The sequence below is a fragment of the Pagrus pagrus genome (assembly GCF_965226575.1).
Source record: "Pagrus pagrus genome assembly, chromosome: 3".
NCBI lineage: Eukaryota > Metazoa > Chordata > Actinopteri > Spariformes > Sparidae > Pagrus > Pagrus pagrus.
Window position 1 is genome coordinate 33,025,833 of NC_140187.1, and position 24,420 is coordinate 33,050,252.

The window sequence follows — 24,420 nt, forward strand, 5'->3', positions numbered from 1 at the left end:
CAAAAAACAAACAATGCTCTTGTTTCCAGTAGCTGCACCACGCCACATTTCATCCAGACGCGGCTCTCGGCTCTGCTCCATGGAGAATACACGGCGAGTCAATTTTTGATGGAAGCGGGATTTTCAATTTTCAAAATAAAATTCCCAGTGCCAACTCTATCTTTACAGCACCACAAAGGTGGAAATATTATCAATAAACACACTTAAACTAGGCAACTAAATAACTACATAGCTACACAGTAGAAGCACAAAAACCAAGGAGAAATAATGAAATAAACACAATCTGAGCAAGTTAACAACACCAGGTAGGCATGACGCTCCACTTCTGAAATGCTGCAGTGGGATATGAAGCTGCGTGGAGGATGGAACAAAACATTGGCACACACGGCAGGTAACAGAGACGGGCCCAGTGGAATCAAGGGGTTAGTGCTTAGAGCCATCTCTGACCTGCAGTATATTACATGAGTAAAGCTTCCCCTCTGTTCTCCCTAAACTGCTTCAATATTCTCACATCTTTCCTGGATGGGGAGATTTCTTAATGTTAATAAATGAGGGATATTCATTGTTGCTCATATAGCCATAGGAGACAGATTGTCTTTTCTTTGTGTGTGTGTGTGTGTGTGTGTGTGTGGTCTGGGCTAGCTCTCTGTCATTTCACCAGTGAGCTGGGTAACTCCCCTAGCATAAGGCAGTGGGAGGCACACCAGCCATCCTCCCACACGTGCCTCATTACCACTCAAAGAACACCACACATTGTGCAGTGTGTGTGTGTGTGTGTGTGTGTGTGTGTGTGTGTGTGTGTGTGTGTGTGTGTGTGTGCGTGTGCGAGGGTGTGCCTGTGTTTCTCTGTTTAATGAAAGTTTTCATGTGTGGCCTAGCATCTGTGCTGTGTCAACTGTCCTAGCAGGATTCGTCCCCTCCCTTCCTTCATACACACTTCCATATGGTTGATTACGGGAGAGCTGCATCACCTAGATGTACGCACAAATACACAACCCTACTCACACTCTGTATACTGTATGTGTGTGTGTCATCCTGGCACAGTGTGCTGCACACTCGTGCACTATGTCCTTGAGCGCTGCAGTGGGACATGTGTGCTGTAAGCAGATCTATAAGGCTGGCAAAGGAAATGCAGAAGAGGGAGAGGGGGGAGTGAAAGGACTGCTTGGAAAAAAGACAAAGAGGATTAGAGCTGAAAAACAACAGACAGACAGACAAAGAGACATACAGACCACATGCCTCCTACACACCCTCTGCAACATGCTACCATAGCTACAGCTGAGTGGGTCAAGGATGGAAATCTGTGCATATATGTGAGTGTTTACCTGGAATATATACCCCTCTCCACTTCCTCATCTGACTACATACAGACACACAACACACCCAGGTGGTGTTGTAGCAATCTGTTCAAAACTTACCTGTACAGCAGCAGCTAAATTACACAAGTCATTTTCTCTCAGGAAAGTCACTGTCAAAAGCAGTTTCAGGTCCCAAGATCAACTGTACAAGCAACTGTCAGTATAAGGTGCATGGCACAGTTGTGTCACTGCCACGATCAGGAAGAAAACACAAACTATCACCTGCTGCTGAGAGGAAACTGGTCAGGATGGTCAAGAGTCAACCAAAAACCACCAAAAAGCAAGTCTGCAATGAATTAGAAACATGGGCTGAGAGGCTGCTGTGCAAGAAAGAAGCTCTTGTTACAGACGCAGCACCTTAAAAACCTTCTGGAGGAAAACTCTGTGGTCAAATGAAACAAAAACTGAGTTGTTTGGCCACAATGTGCAGCAGTATGTTTGGAGGAGAGAAGGTGAGGCCTTTAACTCCAAGAACACCAGACCTACTGTCCAGCATGGTGCTGGTAGTATGATGCTGTGGGGCAACAGACCCCAACTGTATGCCTACAGAGAGAGAGACATAGCTTTAAAAACACCCAAAAAGTGCTTCCCGACATTTAGGGGAAAACATTCTTCTTGCGTTTGAGGCAAATAAGGACCAATATTGGTTTCATCTCCATGTGGTTAACCTACCTTAACACATTGACTAGAGGATGGGGATCTGCCTGCTAAGCTCCATCAAAAATACAAAGACCTCTCAAATCCGTCTATGGCATGTATCTTGTTAGCTAGTACAGCTCTCTGATTTACATCTTGAACACACAAGCAGTGACAAGACTGTAAAAATGTGTCAGTGGTTGTTGTCCCAACCAACAAACACAAATACACAATGTAGGCTACAGAGTGGCAAAGTCCCAAGTCACATTCAGGCTAGCTGCTCTTTTGTATTTCATTCATCGGCTCTTTTTAAAAAAACAGTGCTCTAAAAAACTACTACAGCAATACTGTAAGAATTGGAGCCCTTCATGATTTGAACTATGTTAGCATACAAACAACTAGGCCTACAGCTACATTTTTACCAACCAGGCAGGAGACAAGGTGTGACAATTAGTGGGTGTTTGTAGCAGGACCCAAAAGCAGACAACCAGACTGGGAGAAGGTTTAAAGGAATTTATTAAACAAACTCAAGTGGAGTGCAAGAGGTAGTAGTCGCCAGCTTGAGCTGTGGTAGCAGATGGAATTGCATAGCTCACAGCAGAGTCGGCAGTGGCTCAGTAGGGACAGCAGGAGCAGACACAGGTGTAGGCTCAGGCTGTGAGTCAGCTGGCATGGTCGTGGGATTCACCGTGACGTCTGCTGTGGCTTGAGAGGAGACGCTGGTGGAATGAAGCACGGAAGGTCAAAGGTGGAGTCGAGTCGAGGCTGGTGGCAAAAGTGGGGGGGCGGGTGGCAGGGGGGCTTGTGGAGCTAGGGCTCAGAGGAAAACCAACACTGGAGAGGTCGAGGAGAAGGTTAGAACGTTAGTTTTAATACAGTCATGTCTGGGCTAATTTTAAACCTATCAAGGTCTAATAGCCTGAATACCAATATTAGACAATCCTTATCGAGACGTGACATTAACAACATACTATTGAGCAAAGTAATAGTTAGCAATTTGCATTATTACATTTGATAATGCAAATTTGCAAAGCTAGACTAAACGATATACTGTACTGGGCTGAGACTGAATAGATATCAGTCTATATCTGACAAAACATTTTTGTCAGTTTCTTCTGATGTATGATTACAATTGGTCAGAGTCGAGGTCAAAGAGTGAAAGGTGCAATGATAGGGTTCAGTTGTGATTTAAAAAGAAAAGAAAGAAAAAAAAAGTTGAATCAAAACAAAGCCAAACTCCTCGGCAGACAAAAGGGATGCAAAGTAATTTTGTTCAGGATGATTTTTTTTTGCTCACAAAGTCTTTGGGTGTCTTTGCTTCCTGTTTAAAAATATTGTCTTACACTGAAAACCTTTCTTCAAAGAGATGAATAGCTTTAACATCAGCAAACTGAACGCTGCCCCTTCAACTTCCTGTTCTATCAGAGGAGCTTTCCAGTACGAGTGGGGAGAAATATAGTCTACCACATCTAATGCACTGCCAACTCTGTTGAAAGAGTGCATTCTTTGCACAATTATATATTAGAAACATAAAAGCATAATAACTTGCATGCACAAGTATCTCATGGCATGTCTGTCAGAGGTTGTCTGAAAAGGACTGTTATGAAATAAATTGTAAACTTCTGCCACAAGTCACCTATTTGAATTTGTCCAGCATTTTAAGTGGGGATGTTGGAGTAAGTTAGTTAGTAAAGTCTGCTGTGAAATGAATAAATTATACATCCTCATAAATTATGTAAGTCATGTTGCACATCCTCTAATGGAGCCAAAAATCAGAAGAAGACGTTTATTGATCTTAGATGACATGCCAAGTAAGATTGCTGATAATGAAAGCTTAACTTCATAATATGCTTGCTCTTACACTTTATGGCACATTACATTCATACTGTTTATGAGTCATACAATGCATCAGTAAGCATTATGTGCTTTTCCGAGCATGGTCATAAAGCCTCATGCATACCTGGTACAGTCTGCAACCTTGACATAATAATGCACTGTAGTGATGTGCCAGATTAAGTTCCCACTCAGGAGGAGGTACTAGATTAAAAAGAAAAGAAAAACTTGTTCATGAGTTCATTCCCTGGAGGCAGATGGACGAGATGAACCAATCGTCTAATCAGTAATGCACTGTGAATATGGTTATAGAGACTTATAGGTCACATTTTGTTCCTCCCTCTACGTCTTCTCAAAAGACTTATTTCATATTGGCTTATGTTTTATCTTCAGTTATGTTTGGCCTGCAAAGTAAATTAATATCTACTCTGCTGCACAGTATAATCAAATCAAATCGCATTGTACTCATGGTGGATACTTTATTAAGGGAATATTTCAACATAATATTAAATATGCTTAGCTTGTCATGAAGAGTGGGAAAAGTATCCCCACTCTGCCAAAGGGTAAATAAATCCACCTAATAGCACCTCTAATGCTCATTCATTAACACGTTATATCTTGTTTGTTTAATGGTTACAAAAACCAAAGTGTTAGAACAAGTAACTGTGGTTTATGGGAGGTTATGTGCAGGGCTATTTCTTCACTGGGAGGGCCTCCTTAAGTGGTGTGTGGACCATGAGGTTGCCAGGAAGTGAGCTCAGGAAGCCAGGCTCAGCCTCCTGTAGTACCACACCGTGTTGTCGTCACAGTTTCCACTTAGTCAGCAAATGTATTTTGCAAAATGCTGAACTAATTCTTTAGTGCTTTACACCTTGAAACATAAGCATATAGCTAAAACAGCAACAAACATACAGTTTAGCTGGTATACAACAATATAACATACTTTTTTTTAAGTATAGGACAAAAAATACAACAACTACTGTGCTATCTCTATAGACTGCTGCCACCTTATGTGGCCATGACAAACACACATTCACACATACACTCTTGAGCTTTTGTTTCTTTCTTTCAACTCAGGTTTGACATGCTGCTTCTCTATAGTCATACAGTATTTGTCAAAAACATAATTGGCAAACAGTTCGGCTAAACAGCATTTTCAGTAACTGACCCAAAAAACACTGGATTGGGCCTTTAATTTGTCACAACTTCACATTACTGTCAGATATTTGTTTTCAATTCTTTTTTTTAATTTTAGTGATGAATTATTAATATGATTTAGGTTTCAAGTGTTTGATCTAAGCTCATTTGCATAGTTTAGAATTGCCATTTACTAAAATAAGTAGTGAAACCACCCTGTAATCTGAATATACTCATTCTTCACCTCCATGCACACTTCTTTGTGTCTGTTTTGTTTAAAGCCGAGGTTAAGATGTCCAAGAGCTGAATGATGTCCCTGCATAATATTTAAAGGGGCACCAATAACAGCTTTAAAAAAAGATATGAGTATTGTATCAAGTGGTTTGAGCAATGCAAGTGCCGGTCTAAGTGCTACTTAATTTACAGTCCTTCATGCCATGGAGTGGTTGCCTGTTATAAAACAATACACAGTGTTGAAAATTCAGAGCACACAAATGAGATGGACTGCAGAGAGTGAAAATTCACACATAGCAGCATATCATTTTTCACATCCAAAGACATTTTCCTGTCACATAAATGTGACTGTTAGGTGGCACCAAAAGTCATGCCATTATCATGCTGCTCATCAACGTTTAACTGCACACAACTAATGAAAGTGTAAGGCAGGATTTGGCACCAGCCCTTTTACTGTTTTTGCCAACCAATCCCTCCCAGTGCAATACCCTGCAGAGCAGCCCACAATCAAGACCTGGTCATCGATCAACTGTGGTCAACATGCTGCAGGACCAAAGATGTCCTTTCCTCCTCCAAATGGCTTCTTAGAGAGTTATGAGAGAGAGCAAAAGAGAGGGAGAAAGAGTTGTCCTCTGTGGGTTTTACCTGTGTCAGACCTCCCCTACCCATGTTCTGTTCTATGTGATTGGGTCCTGGCCTCCATCACTCACTGCCATCCAGACCTTTCCTCTGAGTGCGTGCATACGTGTGTGTGTGTGTGTGTGTGTGTGTGTGTGTGTGTGTGTGTGATGGCCCGCTTATCTTTGATGAAAGCCTTAAGAGGGTCTCTTCATCACTCTGCCAGACACATGGGGCTACAGAAAACCTTTCCCTTACACACTGGGAATATGAGTTGTAACAATTTTGTGATAAATGAATGCATGCAGAAAGACATGCACGCATACAGTTATAGCCTGACCCTGGCAGGAATGTGAAAGGACCATGTGAGTGACATTAGTTTTGTCTAGGTTGAGGAAAATATCACTATTCAACCTACAGGTACACTGAAGCTGACACAAGCAACTGAAATCAAATTAGCACAATAATGCTTCCTGGTAAATTGCTGATACTACAAATGAGCCCTCAGACATTTTGGGAAATATACTTAAAGGATAACTACCGTTTTTTACAACCTGGACCTTTTTTCTAGCAAAATATATGGTCATTTACTTACCCAGATAACTTTGAAACTAGTTAATTTCACTAATATTTTGTTACGATATGCTAGTGCTATTCCCCTCTGAGTCTGGGCTCGTCTGTTATCAACATCCGGGGTCAAACTAGCAGTAGCAGCTACAGGTAAACAAGCCGGGCTGTCGCGGGTGCGCGCAACTCAGAGACGACATCTTCCAGGTCAGAGGTAGTAGATCAACCTACAGACCCCGGATGTTGACAATAGACAAGCCCGGACTCAGAGGGGAATAGCACTAGCATATCGTAACAAAATATTGGTGAAATGAACTAGTTTCGTGGCAGATAATGCGTTATATAGAGGCTGTGTGTCGATGCCCCGTTACTCGCATTATATGGATATATCGGCGCTACACTGGATCTAATTTCGTCCGAACGATGCCAAATGACACCAAAGTTATCTGGGTGAGTAAATGACCATATATTTTGCTAGAAAAAAGGTCCAGGTTGTAAAAATCTCTCTCAAAGATATCTCTCTTTGATTAAGATGATCTATTTCATGTCTGTGTCATTTTCTCTTCTTTTTGAGGATGACTTTGAAGACTTTTGGCTAACTCTAGCGCATTTACAGCAATGTATACTAGCAGCATTTCCCTGAATAACTGTGAGCCTGTTATTCAGCAGCTAGCTAACTCAGTAGCATTAAGCACACAGCCCCTGAGAAGAACAAGTGAGTGAGCAGTAGCAGCAGTAACTGGGTTTCCATCCAAATGTATCGAATTTAAGAGCGGATTTTGTGAAAATGCGCAAAAAGCAAATGCAAATTTTTGCCCGTTTCCATTCGTTATTGTTTTGCGATTATTGGGAGAGGAGGAGTGCGCCGTGAGATGATGTCATAAGAGAGCGTGAATGTATCCTTGACAACAGTTGACACTCAGCTGACAGTTGACACTCAGCTGACACTCAACATCACGGACAATTTACTGGTGAACCTGTCGGCTCTTGGGAGAACATTAGCTATAATTTTGTCAGCGTTCACAGCCTACAAAATCCTCCTGAAAAGGAGAAGGAAAAGAAGATTTTTAATGTTACGAGTGCTGTCGGAGTTTGCTGGAGGGAGACCGCGTCGTTCTCCATTTGTTTGGTAACGTCGCCGGGTGAAGGACTTTTGGGAAGTCGTCATCCAGCAGCACTTCACCCACAAACTCTGGCTCAAACAAACAAAAAGTCGCATTTTCCTTTTATCGATACGCTGACAAATCCACCCCCTCCAAGCGTAAAAACTTTTTTGCGAATTTACTGCCTTTTTGCGAATTTCTGGCGTTTCCATCCAAGTATTTATTTGCAATTTTTTAAAATGCGAGTAAGAAAAGGTGGATGGAAACGCAACTAGTGACAGAACGTCATTCAGCTGATGACTAAATGGCACAAAGCATGCAGCTACTGAGCCAAGCTAACCCAGTTAGCACAAAGCACACACCTACAGCAATAATCAGGGTTTCACACTTTCCTGGTACTTCCACCATCGGTCTCACACTCTCACACTGCCCAAACAATTCTCATGCTAAAACACTGTGATCACAACATGGTCGTTGCACAGAATAGCTCTCTAATACAGTTCTACTCATATTGGCATTAAAGTTGTAAAGTTATAGCTATCTGCTGCGTTTGACACAGTCAACCACCAAATCCTCCTCTCCACTCTGGCTGCACTTGGCATCGCTGACTCTGCTCTAACCTGGTTCACATCATACCTGACAAATCGCACCTTTCAGGTCACATGGAATGGACTAATGTCAGGACAGCAGATTCACTCGTCATCTTCCGCAAAAGACTCAAGACCAACTTGTTCAGACTTCACCACGACCCTGCATAGCATAATGTGCAAATTTACAACAACATTACCGTCGTGATTAAAAGAACACAAACACCAATTCTGATTCGCTTTTTTGAACGTTGGCTACTATAACTGACAGAAGTGGCTCTGAAGAGAAGGGTGGAATTTTTTAAGTTGGATTCTTTCGAAATTGAGCTTTCTCTTGCTGGTTTCTACAATCTTACCAACCCCAGCTTTAAATAAACCAATGAATAAGTGAATCCATGAAACAGAGATTGTTTAGACTACCCTAGCAGAAAATCAGGGGAAATCAGGCTCCTTTAAAAGTGACAAAAGAATGCATAATATACGTAATATAATAATAAGTCAAAGGATGTCTTAATTACAGAATGCCTGAAGACCTGTTAACACACTTTGTGGAAAATGTACCCTGTCGGTGGTACAGGGGTCTCAAACTGCCGACCCGGGCCATATAAGCAGAAGTGCTGCCAGGTGTCAAGAAATAAAGTACAAATATATTTAATTTGTTAGTTCAGTACAAGGTTTCAGTAAGTTATTAAAGAGTAGGGGAAAAAATTGCACTAAAAGAAAGCAGTAACTGTAAAAAACAAAAAAACATATCATATAAAAATGAATACAAACTGCTGTTTGCATTTTTGTATTATTATATTAATAATCAAAATAAAAGCTTAACTTTCAGAAATATTGCACTTTTTTGTAGTACTTTGAGTGGCCCTCCTACCAGATGACAATACCTGCAGTGGCCCCGAGCTTGTGTGAGTTTGTGACCCCTGCGTGGATGGAACACAAATGAAATGTACATACATGAAATTAAATAATTAATAATTAATCAGAAGAACCCGGCATGTTGGGTTCTTATAAAAAAGAATCATGCCATGCTCAGAAGAAATGATTTACCATCTTACAGCTTTTATTGATTGAGTCTGGCAGAAATGGTTTTTGGGCCACATGATGGACACGAAACTTGCAATACCTTGCTTCTACAACCCAGGTCCATTCATCGGGCGACTTAAAAACACGCAAGGGGGGGTTACGAGCAAGCATGATAGTTCAGTTTGTTTATACAGTTCAGTGCCACTGTTGCAGTGTGCGGGACGCAAGCAGTGTTTTTGAACTGAAATTTGCACTGTGAGAGTACATGCTTTTAGGACTGCAGTGACAGTGGTATTAATGTTTGCAACACACACACACACACACACATAGGGCATGGCTGACTGAGCCCAGGTTGATATAATCTGTTAAATACGTTTCCCCTGCATAGAGGTCATTCACTGCTTGACTTCCAAATGATGTCTGTGTATGTGTGTGTCCTACTTTGTGAACGTGTGTGCTCTTGTGTGCGTGTGACTAATGGCTTTAGTAATGCTAAGCCACATGGGGTGCGACTGCAGGTTATGAATAGAAAAACTCCACTGCAGCTCTTTATGAGCAAGCTAATCAATTTGGTTCCACCAGGCACGTGAGCCCTATTCTCAATCAACCCATGTTCATCATCGAATTACCTCACACATTTGCATAATATGATACAGTGTTTGGAATAATCATTATGTGCATTGGTCGATGGCAATACGCTACTCCCTTTTTTCCAACGGTGAGTAGTACAATGAATTGCTGCTTAATGTCGGTTCCACTACAGATACACTGACCAAAGTATGTGGACATCCTTTCATTCAACACCTGTGTGATCTTTAGTCTCACTCCATCATTAATCGGTTATTTGAAAGCCTCTGCTCTTGTTGGAGAGCTGTCCGCCAGATTTGGATCAGATTTGCTTTCATTCAGCCACAAACACTGATGTTAGGTGATAAGATCTGGCCCAGAGTAAGCATTCAAGTTCATCCCAAAGGTGTTGGATGGTTAAGTTCTTCCACAGCCAACTGGGACAACCATTCCTTTATTGAACTCACTTTGTGCATGGATACATTGTCACATTTAAAAAGGCACAAAGTAGGGCTTGGCAATACATACCGTATATATCGTTACTGTGATATGAGACTATATAATGGAAACCGTTACATCACGATATGGCGTAAGTCTTGTCTTTTCCTGTTTTCTAAAGGCTGCATTACAGTACAATGATGTCATTTTCTGAACTTACAAGACTGTTCTACTTATTCTAATACTTGTATTTACTCACTTATTCATTATATCCACATCACTGATGATTATTTATCATAACTCTCATTGTGCTAATGATCTGTGACATTTTGCTGAGATTAAGCAGTAGATTGTTCTCTTTGCACCACAAGATTGTTGTTTGTTCCCTTTTGCTAATATAACATTAGCTAGCTAGGTAATTAGCTACCAAGACATCAGCAAACTAATAACAATTGTTTCAATGCTTTTAATAAAGAAAAGGACTATTACACCTTGAAATGACAGAGTTCTCATAACCCTTGATTTGAAGTGTGCCTCTGAAAAACCTCTATTTGAAGGGCCATGTAGCCCTAAGGGCCCATTCAAACAGTCGGACATTCTTCGCTCTCTCCACTATATAAAATTGTTTGTTTTTTTTCTTATGTAGTAGCATAAGTCTGCAACTCACATTTTGTTCTACAGCCCTGGTGTTGAAGAATTACTTTTACGTGAACCTCTGAAGACAGAGTCAGGCATTGCGATGAAAACATTTATTTGAATGAGGGTAGTGTGGCTCGGCTGCAGCTGTGCAGACCACAGTGGTTGCCGAAACCTGGCGATCAGACGAGCAGCATGATTGACCAAAAACAACCAAACAACAAAATCCTCTTCAGGTGTATTTTGGACCTGAATCTGTGCATTTCGAGGAAAAAATAGACAAGACTCTGAATCTATAGACACGCAAGCCGCTCTCATGCTGGCTGTGTCTGCTCTAACCTGCTCACATGGCCACCGAAATGAAAAGCAAGATATTCCCCTAAGCACACACGCCACTCACGCAGGATGTGTTCACAAGAATTTTCCTTCAGTAAGGCAAGGCAAGTTTATTTGTATAGCACAATTCAGACACAAGGCGACTCAAAGTGCTCTACAGGGGCATAAAATTACATTAAATGACGTTAAAAATTGCATTTAAAATACATTAAAAAACAGGTAGGAAAGAAAGCATTAAAACAAGTTTAGAAATAAATGAGCTAAAATAGAAAAAGTTTAAAAGAGACAAGACTAGAGAATAAAAGTCACAGTGCAGTTCAAAGCATTAAAAGTGCTTCATGAAAGGCAGTGGCAAACAGAAAGGTCTTCAGCCTTGATTTAAAAGAGGTGAGAGTCGGAGCAGACCTGCAGTTTTTTGGGAGTTTGTTCCAGATATGTGGCGCATAATAACTGAACACTGCTTCTCCATGTTTAGTTTTGACTGTAGGGACTGAAAGCAGACCTGTACCTGACAACCTCAGAGGTCTGGGTGGTTCATAACGTGGCAGCAGATCAGAAATGTATTGCGGCCAGAAACAATTCAGTGCTTTATAAACTAACAGCAGGATTTTTAAATCTATTCTTTGACAGACAGGAAGCTAGTGTAAAGATCTGAGAACTGGAGTGATGTGATCTACTTTTCTGGTCCTTGTTAGGACTCCAGCAGCAGGGGCTTGATTCAATGTGAACAGCTGCACTGTTATCCTGGTCTAACTAAGTTTATGGCCTAATTTTCAGTTAAAAACATAAAATTAAGATAGTGTTTGATGATAAAATCATGTTTTAAAAAATATTTTCCTGCCAGAGACCTGATGTTTAATAAAGCTACATTTAGTGTGTCAAAACCAACTGTGCAATTTTTTACGACAGTTTGTGGCTGACGAGGAAAGGGAGCTAAATGTAATAAATTGGCAGATTAATTGAAGCACTTCGTGTTTCTCAGCAGAATCAACATTTTTCTATTACATGTCAACACAGGAATTGAGGAGGCTACCTGAACTCCAGGAGATGAAATAGCAGAAACACCAAATAGCAGCCACAGACCAATAGTACACACAAATGCTATAATAAATAAGATGCTGTTCTCAATGTTATCTCTCTGAAACTCTGCTTATAGCCTTTGTCAATGAAAAGCCATAGAGTCCACAAACTAAGCTTACCAAAATATTAAGCTGACTACTATGGCTAATAAAAACTAATAGAACAATACTGTAAATTTTCATAAAGATGGTCATGACTAAAATCATGGTAGTATCACGTGGTAAAACATTTCCTCTGCTCTAATTCCAACATCAAAATGGATTCATGTCATAATGGCCACTCTCCTGCTTCTGCTCTCTTTTTGTCACAAAAGCTGTTTTCATCAGAATTAATTGGGGCCACTCCTACTCTGCCTATTCTCATGTTGTTCTGTGAAGTCATCATCAGTGAAATTGAGTACCTCATGCAAATGTTTCACATTTAAAGCCTGCTCTACTAGAGATCACGTCATTTGAATCGCTAGAAGGCTTTTATTGGAAACCTTCTAACAGGAAGGGTCAAGTTTCGCTGATGGAAGCTTAACTATTGCAAAATGGCAAAATGGAAGCAAAATGGAAAATAATTAGTGAATATGTCATGACATCACTGCTGGAATAAGTCTTTGGAAATGTCTATTAGACTGAATTCATCAAGACATCAGGTAAAAATGGATCCTCCGTGTTTATCTGATGTCTTCATTGATTTTGCATGAACAGCGTCAACAGCAAACAAAAACTAACAATAATAATACTAATTAGTATTATTGTTAATATATTGTTATACATTATTATAAATAAATAACTAAATATTCAGTATTTGAAATCAAATACTCCATCCATGGTGAGTCCCAGCTGAGCAGACATTCTCACTGGTCAAACAGAGACATCTAGTGGCCGGTGCAGAGCTGGTCCTCTGAGAATGAATTGAAGATTAGTATGCCAGAGTGTGTGTGGTGTTCAGTTCATAATAAAACATACAACGTTTATGTGTTTGTCTTCATATCTCTCACTGCCAGATATCTGAAGGCAGAGCAGGTTGGCTGCAGTTTGCCTGAAGACGATATATGAACTTGTGTTATTGGACCCTTTAGACAAACCGTATGCGTGTGTGTGTGCACGTATGTGTGTGTGTGTGTGTGTGTGTGTGTGTGTGTGTGTGTGTGTGTGTGTGTGCACGTCTGTGTGTGTGTGTGTGTGTGTGTGTGCACGTCTGTGTGTGTGTATGTGTGTGTGTGTGTGTTTGTGTATGTGTGGATCACTCAGAGTGTCAGACATATTAATAACACATCACAAATACAACTCACGCTCACAAACACTCAGTGTCTCTCCCTGTCTTTCTCTCTGAGTGTATTTGAAAGATAAGCTGAGCCGATGGATTCTATCATTAAACTTTTTCTCTCTTTAAATCCCATTGCTTCCTTCATTCTTCCTTTATATCCATCCTTTCTTCCTCTCTTCTGCATGTTTGCTTCCTTTATTTCCTCCTTTTCCGTTCATTCTTTCATTGTGACCTTTCTCCCTGTGTCATCCCTCCTTTTTTCATCTGATATTACTTCATGTGTTTCTTTAATTTCTCCCTCCATTATTTTCCTCCTCCACCCTTCCCGTTTATATTTCGTCCCACTGCTCTTCTTCCTTCTCCCACTGATTCTTCTCTACTTCTCTTCTCTGTTCCTCTTCTGCTGCCTCCAATCCCCCTTAATCCTTGATCACTATTCCTCCTTCCATTTTCTTTCCTTGATTGCTTTGATTCCTCCCTCCCTCCAACCCTTCCTTTTACATTTCCACCTTACTGCTTCCTTTCCTTTCCTACTTTTTTCTTCTTTCCTACCAACTCTCCCCTCCTTTCCTTCATATTTTCTATTTCATATTTCTGTGTATTTGCCTCCCTCTTTCTTTTCCTTCCTATCTCTACTCTCCTATGTCTTTCCTTTCATCTTTGCTCTTCTACCCCCCTCTGTGCCACTTTTTTCGTCTGACCTATCACACCCTCAATTTCCTCCTCCATTCTTCTATTTTACATATTAACGCTCCTATTTCTGGTCTATTCTAATGTCTTCCCTCCTTCCTTTCCTGTCCACTCTTTCCTGTATCACAGTATGCAGTAGTGCTCCCATCAACATGAAGGTGCAGCATGTGAACGGCAGCGCTCTGGTGGTGCGCTGGGCTCATCCAGAGGTCACCTACCACCCGCCCATCCTCCACTTCCTGGTGTCGTACAGCTGGACGGCCCACGATGACAGCTACGAGGAGACGCACCTGACCGACGCCAAACACAAACTGGTGAGAGTGGGAGGGACTGGAGCCTGTAGTGGGAGGGGTGGCCTGATACAACGGGCTGATACTGATATGCCTTGATGCTGCATGACAAAGCAGCTGAACAATGCAGAGTTGTTTGAAATTGCTGATTTATATTGCACGCAGGTTCTAAGTGGCTCTGAAATGCAGGACATACTGTACATGAGAGTTTGCTGCTGAATTGTGTTGCGTTGACGAGCAGTGGGAAAATCAAATGATTAACAAACATGAATGCTACACAAACGTTAAGCACATTATAATGCTGCTGTTATACTGTGAGATTATTTGTTATTATAATAGCTCATTGGACAATGACTGTAATGCACTAGAATCTGATCCTGTCTCCTGTAATATTTTATTAATTTTCCAACAATATTTACTCCTGACAGCTTAAAGCCTACCTAATCCATGGTTCTTGTTTGTGGAGAGGGAAAGGTGGTGGTCTGTACTGTAAATATAAAAACAATGGTCACCTGAAACAAGAGACAGGACATGTTGATTTTATTATTTTTGATATTAACCAAACCACCATCCTCTCTATCATTAACAGAGTGCTTTAATGGCCAATAGCCAGACCAGGGTAAGCGTTTATTCAAAGGATGGAATTTGTTTAGGCTGACCTTTTTGGGAAAAAGGGTGACAAGAATAAAGTTTGCAAAGTAGAATTTACCACTTTGTAATAGAAAATGGAAATTCAAAGTCTTGATGTGTGCATGGGTAAGGTCTGAAATCGTTTTTTTAAAGGCTGTTGTAATGTTAGCATTTTAAATATACAGTATGGTCATTTGTTTTTCTCTTTAAAATATCTGTAGAGACCCAAGCCATGTTTCCATCAACATATTTTTATTTGCATTTTAAAATATTGTATCAGAAAAGGTTGATGGAAATGCCAAAATTTGAAAACACTTCCACAATTTTGCAAAACGTTTTTTTTGCTCACTTTTTGCACGTTTGAATTTTTCAAAAAAGAATTAATTGCATCATGGGACATAGAAAAACTATTTGAACATTTACATTATTTACATGACTGATCAGCTGTTTCTGCTCCTAGAGAAGTTGACGAAGCTTCCCATAAGATTATTTTTGAAGATTACTTCCTACATTCCCTCACAGATTACCAAGGCAACTAGTTTTGTTTCTTCTTCTTCTTCTTCTTTGAGGTTTATTGGTGGTTGGCAAACAACTTGTTTTGCAACCTCTATGGCCATGCACGATATTGCCTATACTGCCAGCTTCCAGCTTATTCTCTTCAAACTGATTCATCAAAATGAGCCTATAATTCACATTTTCTTTTTCCTCTTTTTTTACCTGTACTTTATTTTGTTTAAATTGTTTTTAGAAAATGATGATCCTATCGTTTTGTATATTGAATATCTAATTGAATATCTAAGGTGACTTTTATCTTTGGTAAACAGTCCAGCCAAGTGTATTCATTCATTCATTTTAGTAATATTCATCAATATAGTTGAGGAGACGTTACCATGTACATTGGCAGAAGTGCTAGAAGAAGATAATAATAATAATAATAATAATAATAATATATGCATTTGAAAGCAAATGGACGAAACTTGCTTGACGTCAAATGTGTGTGCATATCTAATGAGCTCAGTGCTGTAAATGGTCTTTAAATGAGCTTTTTACACACACTTACTCCCCCGTCTCACATACAACATTTCTCTTATGTGCTTCCTTAAGTGTGTGGAAAAAAGGAAAAAGTTCTGTTCAGACTTGTCTGGCTCTCAGCCTTCAATAGCCGTGTTTGTACTGCCATATATTCCACTGAGATACAGAAGAACAATGAATGCTTTCAGTTCTTCCTCACACACAGCTCAGTTTTCATGTCCTCAACTCATCACACCTCCGTGTTTACGCTCTGTGAGGAAGTCCTTTCGTGAAGTTAGTTTCAGTGGAGTTTATTTCAGCTTCCAACAAGTCAGTCCATGGCCTCTCTAACAGTGAAATAAAACAGCGGCCAAGATGGCTGAATAATGAATGAATTGTGAATAATGAATATTAAAGCCAGTGCTGATATGTTTTATACTGCAGTCACTGTTACAGCCACCAGATGTTGGCTTCCAAAATGTGTAGATAGTTTAGTTTAAAAACATGTCAAATCTCACTTATATTGCATTTGTAGTGTTTTGGAGGGTGGTAACTATGATAATCATTTGCTAGTAAGTGCACTATTTTATTCTGAAAGTAGCTTTGTTTTCCAGGTGGTACCCCCCGGGCCAGTCAGGCAAGGGAAGAGTGGAGCCAGACAGTTTTGTTCAGTTTTTGTGGAACAATTCTTGCTTTAGTCATTAATAACTTCTGGAATGGACAATTCTTCTGTACCGTATTTGTTTTGTTGAAGTAAGCTGTTACTTCAAACTTTATCGAGTGGTCCTGTGGATTCTTACTGATGTGGATGAAGACGAAGGGAATAGTCAGAGCGTCAGACTTAGGCTTCATTCAGTGGAAACCTACAACTTGTACTACAATGGAATAACAGCATCATACACCACACACAGGAGTGTCATGCTCCTCAAGTGCTTTAATTCTTAAGATTTTGGTCATGGTTGACTTTTTTTTAGATTATTTTAATGATTGAGTATTCTACCGATTATTCCAGCATTTAATTTAGTAGTTGGATAAGAAATATTGTGTGTGCTGCAACTCTTTTTATTAAATTACTTGTGCTGTATTTAAGAGCACTAGTGATATATACAAGAGAAAGGTACAAGGTAGATTTGTCATTTTTTTAACCGGCATTGTTAAAAATGAAATTAAAATTAAGTCTTTGTGTCCTGCTACATCTATTAGGAGTGTTGAGGGTTGGGTTTAAGAGTCTCACGGCCTGAGGAGCGAAGCTGCTCTGTAAACTACTTCTGTATCTGTTGTCAGGTGGCAGCAGGGTGAACAGACTGTGTCTGGGTGGGTGTTGTCTTTTAGTGTCTTTGTGCTCTGTGCAGACATCTCACTTCACTGATGTCACTGATGCTCTGTAGATGGTACCAGTGATGTTTTGGACAGTTTTAATCACCCGCTGTAGAGCCTTAGGACGTGGACAGCTGGGATTTAGGCGCGCTTTCCTTTGTGCAGGCCTCTCTATTGTTAGGACCATATGGTGAAGTCCCAACACATGTATGCTTGTTGAACAGTACTATGTTCATTAAGTACTGGCAAAGTTTTCTTGTACTTGCAGTAACAAGCGCTGTTGCTGTCAGCTCTCCTCAGCAAACTGCAGTAAGCATTACCTGGTTCACTTCACTGTCTCCACCGCAGCCTATCCACACTGCTGTTCACTGACTCGCTGCATGTGTGTTATAGTGGAGTTCAGCAGAGAAGAGGCTACAACAACGTGATAACAAATGAGACCAAAATGTGAAAAGTACAGATAAAAGAACCGTTAACTTTGAAAATTATCGATACTACAGTATTTCATCATTTAGCCCCCGGGGCCTGTTTAATACTGCAAGCGGATTGTACAACAGCAATAATCAACCATGCTTAACACAAAGAGCTGTATAGCTAACCTCGATTAAATGAAGCCTTGAGGCAAATTTGTGTACGTGTTCCAAGTATACAGTGAACCAGTTACTGGTTGCTCTAAATAGAAGTGGGTGATATAAATGAAATCCTTTATTGTGGTGTATTTCTATGTTGCCGTATCCTTCTCCAGCAAATTACGATACATTTTCTGACACACAGCTAATGGTTAAAACAACTAGAGAAATTCTGTTTTCGGGTTATCCCAAGAAGCAACCTCTGTGACTGACCTCAACATTCCACCGGGCCTGTTTGCGGCGATACGGTCGTCAGAGCTGATTACGACCATTCTAAACCATCTCTGAGTTTCTGCTGGCTGCGCAATGCCATGTTTCAGCAGCTACCCAGGGGTGGCACTCTGCTCCGCGGGGAATATGCGCAGTCTATTTTTGACGGAAGCTGCACAGAGTAGATCGATATCGATAGGAAGTCAGGCAGTGGGATAGGAAGCTGCGTGGAGGACGGAACAAAACAGGCTCGCACACGCCAGGTAACAGAAACATGCCCAGTGGATGTGACAAAAACTGCAGGTCCTTGAGTATCCTCTTGAGGCTGGCTCCACAAGTGAGTCAGTCCCTGCAGACCCCCATATTAAAATGCCTAACTGGAGTTATATAACTCACTAATTTAAATCATATTAAAGTTATGTTATGCATAATTTAGTAGGTGGTCGCTTTGAGTTTAACCAGGCTTCATTAGGTCCTTCTCAGCTCCACCACATTCCACTGCTTAGCCCATTTTTGGATTAGCCGGGAGTCAGGCACAGCCAAGATGGCGACAGCTGGAGCCACATGTGGATATTAAGGGAAATCTCGATACAGTATCAGAGGTGGGGCACTGTTCATTGCGATGGAAGCTGCTCAGTGGCACATGAAGCCAAAAAAGTTTGACATACCTGGTCTAAAATTACCAGGATCTTCTGCTTAGCTTCCATATCGTGTGGCCCACAGAGTGTGCGCACTAGAGACTTCCGCCGGTTGAGCAGCTAAACTTATGATTTAGCCCTCAGCTAACATAAATGAGGATAAGATGATTTGAGCAGCTTTTCTGTACTTTCCAAATGCTATCAGACCTAATGGATCACATCCTGATAGTGATACGAGTTATTACACAGGGGGAAAATGCTTATAAAAATTCTTCACCGTTTTCACCAGCTTCCCTCACGATGTAAGCTTGTGGGAAAAAGTCCCCTGTGCGTCATATGAGGTTGTAACTACATGGTTTGGCCACTAGAGTCAAATTGGTTTTTAGAGCCCGGTACATTTTCCTGGGAGCTTGGGGCCACCACACTGTCCTACGGTGATGTCATTGACACCACATCCATGTTTTATAGAGTCTTTGGCTTATCCAAACCATAAAAGAGCCCTGCTTGTTGATTGGTAACATTTGCCTACCATTGTCTTTTACACCCAGAAATGTTAAATGTTATCCAAAATCTCTGTGGTTGACAAATCTCACAGTCATATTGAGCAACCCTAGCTGTAATCCTCCTCTCCATACTGGCTAATCCACAGTCCCTGTTCTATGCAAAAAAATATTCTGATGTTCAACAGAAGCTTATGTGTAATCTTTTGGGTAAAAAATTCTCTCTTTCTGTTTCACCGGCAGACCTTCCTGCTGAGCCACAGCTATACCCTAATAGTCTCATGCAGGTTTGACAAAATACAAGCAATAAACCTGCATCCAACTTCCAGGTCAAAGATACCCACTCAATTGGGAAAACTTTAGGCACAATCCCAGCTTTAATAAAATACAGGCCTTGTTAAACCCAAAAAGTCTGGATTCCACATCAGCCAACCATCAACGTTTATCATCTGTTCATTCTATTTATTCATTCAGTTCATTCAGTCGAGGTCCATTTTTCTGGCTGTTATTGGCTTTTAAAATGAAAAAAGACTATCTTGTTTTCATCTTGTAATGGGCAGTCTAATAGACAAGAAAAAATCTGTAATCTTTTCTTTTGACTGTTTTTTACCAATGTGTGCATGTGCAGTCTGATCTGCAGACAGAATGATGTGTGCATTTGCAGCATGTTTTTCTTAAGCTGCAGTACGTTGAGCTCACAGGGTGAGCATTTTCATCCCCTGTACGTTAAAACGGTGTAAGATGAAAACTTCCTGATTAAACAATGAAACTGATTTGAAAGTAACTAAAGTTAACTATATTTAGAGCAAATGCAAATTATGACAATAATATTTTGGACTAACAGACAGTCAAATGTAGTCTGGTCAGAAGAAGCATGTGTGAGTGCGTGCATGCGCGTGTGTGTGTGTGTGTGTTGTTACAGGAATACAGAGGATTTTACATCATCAAACATTTGACTGCAGGCGACTTGGAAAATCTAATAAGTTGTTTTGTAATAAAACTGTTATGTCAGATACAAAACAAAAACTGATTGCATCATTAAAAATATGAGTTTTATGTTAAACAGAGGCACATTCACACGCAGCTTTGGCAAAATTCAAATTATGAGAAAATATGTCGGCAGAGGTTTTAATAAAGTAGTTAATAATTTGTCTGGGGACAAAAGCTTTTGAACACAAACACACATATACACACACATTCCAAAATACACACAAACCAAGCAACATCCTCCATCAGTTCCATTACAAATGGTCTCATCAGGAGCCAAAATGAGCTATGAGAGAAGGCTGTGGAGCAGACAGGAGGTTTCGCTCCCTTACATTGTGGTCTGCCTGTCGGCTAGCAGAATACTAATGCTAAGCTGGAGGGGATGCAGGGCTGCCAGCCTGTGCAAAAAGCATGACCTTGGGCCAGTGGCTCTGTGGGAAAACAGGAACGGATGCAAAAAGGGATCAGAGTGCCCCCTGGCTGTGGAAGCAGCATCAGCTTCAAAACTGGGAAACTGCCATGATGAGAGATGGAGGGAGAGAGGTGGGAATTGTCTTATCCTCCCATCATTAACTCAAGAGACTGTTCCTCCCTCTCAAATCTACTTCACTCTCCCTCAGCCTTCCTCCTCTTCCTCCCCCGCTCTCCCCAACCCTCCCTTCCACACACATTTTTTTTCCTGCCTCTTTCTGTCAGCCCTTTGATTTTGCTCTTGTTCCTCATATCCTCCCTTGATGCCTCTATCTAGGTCACAACAGGGACTTACATGGCTTTGGGACCCCCAAATCCCACACATACGCCCCCTTGTCACAATCAATGGAAAATCCCCATCTAATAAAGCGCTCTGGACTGGACCATTTTATTGCCCATACCACTTGTGAAGGAGGGGGAGCAAATGAGAGAAACAGGTTCCAAACTGGATTCAACAGGGCTGAACTGGTATGAGTCAGGGAGCAGAGGGTGGGGGGTATGTACACCCAGCTCACAGTCTATTATGTACACCAAGTAAAACTAATGCAGTAAATACATCAATCCTGCCAAAAGTCATCCCTTCAACTCTGTGATCATTGCAAAGGTATTTTTAATATTTTGTCTACCCTGATTATATAAACTTGTAGACAAAATATTAGAAACACCTCTGAGTATAATGCTACGCAACGGCACCACAAGCTGTAGCCTCCAAAATGGCCATGAAATTGATTCTACACCTCTTGAAAACAGTTTGAACAGAAATTGAACATTTCAACTGTAGCATTAATTGCAGGCCAGTTTCTTAGACTGGGTGGCTTTATTTGAGTTATGTAAACCTAAAACATTGGCAGTTGAGTGTATATTTTTAGCAGTTCACATGGCATGCTATCACTGCTGTGGATGGCAATTATACACCGACATTCAAACCATACCTTCTATTGTACAGGTTCCCTCATGTTACGGCAACAGCTCTGACCCTTAAGGCATACACATTGGACCTCTGGGAGTGTTCTACGATGTTCGAGTTTGAGCCACCAGAGCTTGGCAGAGGATCATTTCAGTCCTGTCGGTTGCAAGTGGGGCCTCCATGAATCGGACTTGTTCTGGCATGTCCCACGGATGCTTGATCAGCTTGAGATCTGGAGTCTGAAGGCTAGGTCGATACATTGAGCTCTTGTCAGATTCCTCAGGTTATTTCTGAGCAGTTTTTGTGGTGTTGAGGTGTGCATTTTCCTGCTGGGGAGGCCACTGCCATCAGGGAGTGCTGTTGCTCTAGGGGATGTATATGGTCTGCAATGGTGTTGGGGTTGATGGTATCGTCAAGTAGCATCCACATGAGTGCCAGAAACCAAGGTCCCCCAGCAAAATATTGCATTGTAATGAGAGGGTAAATGTTATTCACTTCACCTGTCAGTGGTTTTAATGTTGTGGTTGATTGGTGTTAGATTACAACTGATCTTTATAAATGTTTACAATTGCTTAATAAATGGTTTGTGAATCATTGCATTGTTTGTAAACAGTGAAATAACTATTAACTAAAGTTTAATCAGCTATAAACTGATCATTTAGTGATGAAATAATCAAATGTTACCGGGATGTTTTGTTTCGCTTATTGATGCATGTTCACAGGCACCATCACTGTCTCACCAAATACTCACATTATTATATTCACTCCTCTTTGGTGTTTAACAGTTACTCATCCTATAAGTTCTTTATACAGTACTCATGTCTGTGGTCTCGTTGCAGCAGTAACAATGTAGTTGTATAATGTATGTTTAGTATGTATATATTTAGTTTATAAAATATATAAACTAAAGAAAAGAGCCTTTCGATGAGCCTGTTTACTGTGGACTGCTCCAAACATTTGGTGTTTTTGCAACATTCCACAACTTTCCCAGTTTTTTGTTGCCTTTTATCTAAACTTGTTTAAAACATGTTGCTGGAATCAAATTCACAGTTGATGGTATTTGGTCAGTTTTTGCACTGAACAACATCACAACACAACTAGGTACACTTAAAAGTTTAGTACAAAACAATGGCATGAGTGGGCCTACATTAAATAGGAGAGGTCACATCACAATCAGTTAGTTTACAGGAGAGATGTTACACCCAAGAGCCTCTCTCTGTGCGTCAGTGTCTGCAGAGCATGTGTGATTAAAAGTCGTTAGGAGGGGAAGAGCAAGTGCAGATTGTTTAATAGTTAATTGATCATGGATGGCATCGTTCTCTTAGAAAGATAACAAGAAAAAAAAAAGGATAAAATGTGTAAAGTCTATGTGTGGGAGACACTGATAGGGTGCCCTGATGGCTCAACTGGTAGAGCATACGCCTTATGTACTGAGGCTGAGGCTGAGGCTGAGGCAGCCCAGGGTTCGTATCTATGTTTTCAGATAGTTTAATAATGCACACACATAGATTGGCGATATCATGTGATGGTGTAGCTGACATGCTGGGTATAGTGATGGTTAAGTGCCATTCCTCTTGAAACCATAAAATAGAGCAGAGAATGATATTGTCCTGCTGTATCTTTGGACCATTTAGCTAACTAAAAAGTGTGATTCTGATTATCTGTGGTGATAAAACAGCTTATGAAATCTCTGGCTGATAAATTTGTCAGACTTGATTAAAAAATGAGACTGTAGTAATGTAATTAAATTGTCAAAAGAGAATGAAGCAGTCGAGGAATAAAGTCAGTGGGTCTGATATAGCATTAAAACAAGACTCTGCTGGAATTGATCTCTGACTGGTTTTCAGATTAGTTTTATATTCTCACCCCTTCTGTGATATGGATGGATAGCAGAAATGACTACATATAAATGATAGCAGCATGACTTATTTCTATTAAATGGTTTGGAAATTGAAAAGGGGTTTTCGGAAATGAAAGGACACTTTATAAGACCCAATAATGAAGGCGGTAACCTCATGTTGGCTCCAAAATGTTATATTCGACCTAGTGATGGTGAGTTTATGAAGGTGAGCCAATCGGCTTCAGGAAGTCAGACTGTGACTCTCTCTTGAATCTAGTGCTGGGAATGTGGCTGAGGAGGATTTGTGTGGCGTCAGTAGCCTTTTTTGAGTATGGGCAATCATTACTGACCTTTTTTTGAGCAGTGTGCAGTATGAGGATCAGAAGGTCCATTTTCTTGCTTTCTTGGCTTTCAACAGAGACAGGGGTTACCATCTCCCCACATATATACGACCACCTCATTTTCTACATGAGTGAAGAGCCATTTTACCTGAGCCAGTTCTATTTGCTGAGGAGGAGCAGTGAGGTGTGGTTGAAAGCTAAAATGTGGACATTTCAGCTCATATTCTATTGAGTATTTGACAGGGAGATTATGATGTTGGAGTGACCATGGGGGAAAAGGAAATGACCGACTTGGATGGAAGGTTTCAAGTTCAAGTGAGAAGAATCCAGCTGCTGGTAGCTGCATGAGCATGTGCTCCATCACACCACAGGTTTCACAGGTTTAGGATAAAGCACAGATGAGAGTGTAGTATGGACAGTCTGATTTAAGATAGCTGCAGTAAGGACGTGAAGTGAACTGACTGTATTCAAGACTGTAGAGAAGTAAAAGTGTGAGATGGCCATAAAAGGAGACCACTAGACAACACTGGCCATACCAGGCTAATA

At 40.7% G+C, this 24,420-nt stretch overlaps 1 protein-coding gene across 1 annotated transcript in view; it reads left to right on the forward strand.

Annotated features, from left to right (window-relative positions):
- The window catches only part of LOC311252755 (receptor-type tyrosine-protein phosphatase gamma-like), a 480,433-nt gene that overhangs the window by 391,312 nt on the left and 64,701 nt on the right, over nt 1–24,420 (forward strand). The window contains exon 9 of the mRNA XM_084346266.1: nt 14,233–14,417. Coding sequence (XP_084202392.1) covers nt 14,233–14,417 — 185 coding nt within the window. The remainder of the gene's footprint in view (nt 1–14,232; nt 14,418–24,420) is intronic.